This window comes from Seriola dumerili, unplaced genomic scaffold, assembly GCF_002260705.1.
Source record: "Seriola dumerili isolate Sdu_G_001 unplaced genomic scaffold, Sdu_1.0 BDQW01000450.1, whole genome shotgun sequence".
NCBI classification, from domain to species: Eukaryota; Metazoa; Chordata; class Actinopteri; order Carangiformes; family Carangidae; genus Seriola; species Seriola dumerili.
This window is the reverse complement of record NW_019174705.1, coordinates 849,271-856,178: the sequence shown is the minus strand read 5'-3', so window position 1 is coordinate 856,178 and position 6,908 is coordinate 849,271. Positions and strand designations below refer to the sequence as shown.

Below are 6,908 nucleotides of genomic sequence, written 5' to 3'. Positions count from 1 at the left end.
GATTCACCACATCTGTTAAGCAAGTGTGGAAAGTTTACTTTCCTTTGATTTTACACATTGTTTTGTCTAGTAATAAAAAAACATTTAAATATGATTATTTTATAGCAGCAACAGGCCGGCATGTGTAGAAAAAAGAGAAAAACATGCTGCAAGGATCATTTTAAATTAGTTTCTACACTGCTTTGCATCAATATTGCCTAATAAAATGCATGCATTATGTGAACCCCATTTTCTTTTAATGAGACTAATTTAGCAGTTTTTCATCCCTCAGTATATTAGACAGTGACAGTCATTCAGTAACCTAAGTCCACTAGGTGGCAGTCATTTGTCAGTCATACACAGTATGCACTGATGTATGACTACACCCCTCTGAATGATGCACAGCACACTGTGTTCAATGAACTCATTAAACTTTGCAGTGTAGTTCACAGAGAAGCACATGACAATAATCAAAACACAATCATGAATAAAAGCTTTGTGGACATGTTCACTCAGCGTGGGTAATGTCTATTTTCTTATTCAAGTTCAGACTTAATATGTGTTTTATATTATCTTATACAATATCTAACATCTTTCCTCTCAAAGATTGGCCCATCTCTGTCAAAGAAATCATTTTAACCATTTTGATTCTTTATCTTCAACTTTTTGCATATTTTTGGAATAACATTAAATAGCAATCAAATAATATCCACAATCTTTTTGTCAACTAAAATTAAACTAAGCATAGAATCTGAATAATTATCAGTATTATCACCATCCCAATCATCATCATTTATGTTATTCACAACAACAACAACAACAACAACAACAACAACACATGCCAAGGCGTCATTTAAAGCAGTCAGAGGCCACCTTCATCAAACATCATTGTTTGCATGTTGTGTATTTGTTTCATAATGAATTAGTTTTCAGAGAATGGTACACGTCATGATTCGCATTTGATTAAAGAGAGACCGAAATTAAAGTCCTGTGCACATCTTTTTAACAAGGTTGTCCCATCCAGAAAAAGAAAAGAAAAAAGCTTGGCAATATATTTCTCCAAAATCCTTTCTGGAAGTAATTAATCACCATAATACAAGGGCCAGCCTTAAAAGATTTCAAATATTTGCTGAAGTGCCCCCTTGTTCCTAATTATATCTCCCTGCTTGTCCCCCTCATTATTTAGAACCACCCACAAAAAGATGCAACACTGAATGGGAACTGTCACACACCCAGCCCCCTTCCAAAGAAAATGTTACATAGCAAATGAATGAGTGAGTTACTGTGCCGCAATAAAGGCCTTAATGAGGTAATTTTATTAGTAGCGGCTGCCCAGAACTGCTGGAAACAGATGGAGGAAACAAACAGAGAGAGGCAGCATACAGAAAATTAGTGTTACCCAATTCATTAATTAATGCATTAGTGTGGGCAGCAAATTAACTGCCCCAAAAATCCCCCATTCAGTGAAGATTATGATGAAAAAAATACATTGTTGCCCTCAAACGTAATTACAAGACAGTGCAAATTCAATTCTAATGAGGCGAAAGGCACCCCCTTAACATGCATCCCCTATTTCCCTCTCTAAAAGGGCTTGCTCTTGAATTGAGGCCTAAGTTTAAGGAAGTACTGAGAGTGAAGGAGACAATAATGAGAGATCGGCCTGGCCCTAAGTGCTTTATATGCTGCAAACAGGTAAAGAGGATTGAATGGCTCTCTTTCTGGGACTCCTGGGGGGCCTGTCTTCCCAGCACAACAACACTTGGCCCTGAGAAAAGGGTCCGCTGAGGAGCCTGGAGAGTGAATGGACCTGTGCTGCAGCGGGTCAGACTGAATGGCCACATGTTCTTCAATGATTACAAACTATGTTTTGCCGACCTGGGCTCCACACATGTACACAAACACACACACACACACACACACACACACACACACACACACACACACATACACACCTATGTGCGGACACACACAGAAACACCCGTAGACGGCCCTCACCCTTCCACCTCTCCCTCTCATTGAGTTATCTTTACTCAGGCTTTGTCTCCTCTAATTGGAGCTGATGAGGGACTAATTGGTAGCTTTTTTTACAACACCCAGTACTTAAGCAATGGCAAGCTGAGGGAGGCAGCATGAGTGGAGTTAATGAGAGGCTTTGCACAAATAAAAGATTTAGTGTGGGCCTGTTTCACAGAATGGGAGAAAAGGAAAGTTGAGGATATCTTTTGTGTCCTCCACATCTTTCACTTATGTGCAGGTATCTGAAAAGAAGAGGGAGTGGCGAAGGGCACACAGTGGTTGCTGAAACGTTGAGCACTTGTGCGCATAAAGGGATCTGTTCTGTATTGTTTGGGGCCCATAGTTTAGTGTGTCTGTTAATAATGAGAAAGGGCTGCTCCTCAAATGAATGTGGCAAAGTCCTTAGTGGACAATAAGTGCCCTCTCTTCCCTGGACCACACTGGACCGTGTTGAAGCAATCTGAAATAAAGGTTTAGTCCTTCTGAATTGTTGAGGGTGAGTATGTGGCCTATGTGCGCAGAATTGAGCCAACAAATAATACAGCAGCAAAGCCAGTCTATATGTTATTGAAAGCTCCAAAATCCTTTGTAGATTATTGTTTCAAAGTATCATTAATCAAATTAAAAAGCTAGTCTTAATTATTAAAAATAGGGCTTGCATGTCTCTTGTTGGGTGCACAACTATCATGTGTGACATCACAGATATACTGCAGGAAAAGCAACTTCATTAGATGGCAATTTAGACTCTGGTCCATCGGTTAGAGATTTGCATCATGGTGGCAAACCTAAGAGCACAGCATGTTCGTTTCCTTAACATGCTGTCATCTCAGCACACATGTTATTCATGTGATAATGCTTTGCTTTGTGCTTTTCAGTTATAAATAAACACCATGAAGCAACAGGCTTCATTTAACTAAGCCACGGTGTCACACCAGGAGGTGGCAAGCCACTCTCCCTTTCCCCCTAATGTGACAAGGGTAATACAAACATCTTTAAATGCCCAATCTTCAGGGACAAGTAGCCTCCTGCACAGCACACATTATTTGTTTTATCTGATTAGGCCAATTGAGAGCCTCTACAATAAACAGATCAAGTGGAGGTGAGGTAGAAAATGTTAAGATATGAGATTCATTAGTGAAAACCAGGAAATAAGTGAAAGAAGAACCAATTACACTACAGTCATGGGTACAGACTGATCAAATAGAGCCTAAATAGATCCAAAAGAACACTATTATTTAGATGTACGTTTAAACATCAACAGTACAGGCTCCAGTAAATACACTCCACCACAAAACTCAGATCAACTCACTGTCAATGCCAAGATACATTTCCTACAGCATCGTGTAATTCGCTGGCCAAATATTTGTGCTGACTCATGTGATAGGCTATTCACAGTCTCAGTGACCCATTAACATCCTACAGGTTCCCATTGTCCACCTCTAAATGGATCCATTAGCATTGCTATTGTTATTTAAATCCTACATTTCCTGACAAAGAGTGTGGTTTAACTTTCTGATGAGGACTTCCCCAGACAAAGGACAGAGGCCTCTATTTTCTCTGCTCCCTAAATCCACTGAAAAACTGTTAGAGTTCATGAGTTTCGAAATGTCGCACAGGAGTTAGCCTCTAATTTATCATTTCATGCAATCCACTCAGAATTTCCAGTGTGCTTCCAGGTGTTGTTGCTGGTTTTGGGGAAGCTTTTAGTGATGTGCCTTAAGACTTTTCTTTTCTGTCATTTTTTACTATCATTGTTTGCTGATGAACCATCCTAATTCCCCCACAGAGATAATATTTACTTTTCAGAGTTGCATAACCTCCTCAGACAGAGATATGTGTCTATACTCACTGAGAGCCTAACTGTACCATTTCAAACACTATATGCAACCAGTTAGACAATAAGCAATGAAGCAACTAGAAACCACATGTACTTGTGTAATTGTGACTGACTGGTTTGTAAAGGTGGAGAAATTACTCAGTGGTTAACATAGCGGCCAACAGACCAGCGCTGTTCATATATGGTGAATGACTACAACGCAAATGTATGGTTTTGATGTGAAATTTAAATTCAAATCAGTCCCAGCCCTTTGCTGATCTTTTGCTGTAATAGTCCAAATCCCCAGATTAGTGTCACCACAGTAGCCTGTTTTGTTCTGTTCTGTTTGTCTTGTTCGTTCTGAACCACTAATCACAGAAAGTGATGCTCCACCTCCATAAGTAATAGGAGGAAGCTGGTGAAAGTAAATAGAAAGCGAGTGGCACATCATTGTGTCATTTCCCCTCACCCACTGAGGCTTTCAGACAGCAGTGAAAGCTCCTGCAGCCGCCACGACTTTGTCACCTAACCTTTCACTGACCTTACACAGGCTTAGGAGCGGGTCCAGAACAACACAGGTGATACAACAACGGACATGACTGGAATCACCATGTGGATTTTGGCTTACTTGATATGTTTGTTGCTTGTTACATTGTTAGAGTTTTGTTGCTACTTCAGCTAATTTGCAGATCAGATAATAAGGCTGTCAGGGGAGGTTCTCCCATATGATGTCTAGGGTCAATCTGTGCAGGATGTACTAATGATAAGGTGTCTAACATCACACACAATGACATTATTTAAAATAAACTATCAAAGACACTTTTGAAATGTGAATAAAAGCAGCAAAATTCACAGAAGACCTGGACCGATACTGATCTCAATAAAACAATACTGACATTTCACCTCCCATTATCGGCCAATATTCCTTTTTCAAACATAAACACATAACATGATCAAACATTTCTAACAAGGATCCCTGAAAATGTATCTGCTTAATGAATTGTGACTACGATACATAATGACAAATGGCGGAAAAATAAACTTTTCATTACTCTCTGATGGAAAAACTACGTGATGCTGACACAGCTTCTAAATTACTGCAAACATATTTTTGGCATTTCTACACTGCAGTTTCTCTTTACTTATGGGCCAACATACACACATACTGCTTCTATAACTGTGATAACATCATAATTAAACAGTCTGGCTCCAGTTCACAAAACAACATGCAAAAAGTTTATGAATCAGGCAAGAATTAGCTAAAAATATGTCAGGTATAATTAAGTACTAAAACAGCACAGCCCTAAACAATAAGCACAATGTTTAGTGGACAACTGTATTTAGATTGTCTCTTAACAATAAAATCCTGTTTGTGTATTGTTTGATTGGAGAATGAAACTCGAACAAGAGGAGTGAGTAAAGTTATTTTTTCTATTGAAGACATTAGTAGCCAATAGTATTATGACATTTGTAACAGGGTTAGCAGTATCAGGCTATTACAATAAATATCTGCATTAGTATTGAATTAGAATTCATATTAATAGTCTATTAAACAAACAGTGACTGTTCTACAACCTTAACTGCGTTTATTATTGCTACCATAATAATGAATGATGGTGAATTAATGTAGACATAGCCTAGTGGTTAGGGTTAGCCTAGCTTTCAATTCATTTACTATATGAATTGTTATTTTAAGGAATCTCCTGGAAAAAAAGATACTTAATGAGACTAACAAAGCTAGTTTAGAAGACAGGCAAATTTGATGCTGCTAAAGGTTTTTTAAAACAATTTAAAGGGTAAACATATTAGTAAAACTTTTCAAAACACACTAATCATATGCTCTAATATTGTTTTTGATGCAAGAAATAGGTTGTAACATTATTCAGGCCAACTGCATTATAATGCAGATAAAAACAAACGTTCAATGACAGTCTTTGTGGGGGGGTCCCTGGGTACTAGTTGCATTATTGCCCTAACTACTATGCCCCTGCTCATGCTGTGTGGCTGACTGTTTTACTTGGAGGCCATTCTTATGAACCTCAGCTGGAGAGAGGAGAAAGAGAGAGAGAGAGAGAGAGAGAGAGAGAGAAAGAGAGAGAGAGAGAGAGAGAGAGGGAAAGGACCAAAAAAATCGTCCAATGAGAAAGCGCCCTGTTGGCCCTACAGGCATCCCGTCATGCTCGTGGACTCAGCGCTACGTCAGCAGTGATTCCGAAACATGGCGGTGTCCGTTGCACGGCGCCCGGTTGCTAGTGCTGTTATGTTGATAATAACTTTTCTCACAACGTTAATATTTCACCGCAGTGTCGCCGATATTGCCGCAGGTGCCTCGACGTCAGAAGAGGCTCCTCACCGCCGGTTTGAGTACAAATACAGCTTCAAAGGACCACACCTGGCTCAGACCGACGGCAGTATCCCCTTCTGGATCCACACTGGAAGTAAGTTTGTGTCCAGCTGTCATCATCACAGAGCTGTTAGTCGGCTATTGCTTTTACGGTAACACTAATAAAGCGACACAGCCTGAGAACAGCTGAGGTGGTTCATGTTTGTAGCTTATAATGGACGTGTTTCCGCTCCGTTGTTAAGGTGACAACGGTTTGCGTTGTTCATTCAAAACTGCATTAGGAAATCCATAGATTTTAGAATCCTAGCTTTATTTCATGGTCCCGGTGACATATAAACCGGCGTTGGGCTGACTTAAAACCAGTAAGTTAAAGGTTCTGACTGCTGCAAGAGACTGTGCAGAGTCAGACACATGCAAATGAAGTGTTGAACTTTCCTCTTTGCTAAAAATGGGCCTTTGGATTCTTGCATCACAGTGAGTTGATCAGCTGCTGATATGAAGTGTTGGGATGAGATTATACTGCCATCCATCTGAATCAGCATTTATGTAGGATTGTAACTAAAGATTATTTTATTTATTAATTAATCTCTAGATTGTTTTCTAAATTAATAATTTAGTCAAAAATATTTTTTTAAAAAGGGGGAAAGGAGGGGGGTTGTGACAGGAGATACCTCTATATTGTCCACTGTTAATAGTATTAGTTTATAGTGTCCACTGTCAAAATAGGGGGGGGGGGGGGGGGGGAAAAAAAAG

General features: G+C 39.4%; 1 protein-coding gene across 1 annotated transcript in view; it reads left to right on the top strand.

Annotated features, from left to right (window-relative positions):
- Window positions 1-5,990: 5,990 nt before the first annotated feature.
- lman1 (lectin, mannose binding 1) overlaps window positions 5,991-6,908 on the top strand; it is an 11,186-nt gene continuing 10,268 nt past the window's right edge. The window contains exon 1 of the mRNA XM_022762884.1: window positions 5,991-6,249. Coding sequence (XP_022618605.1) covers window positions 6,030-6,249 — 220 coding nt within the window. The 5' untranslated portion in view covers window positions 5,991-6,029. The remainder of the gene's footprint in view (window positions 6,250-6,908) is intronic.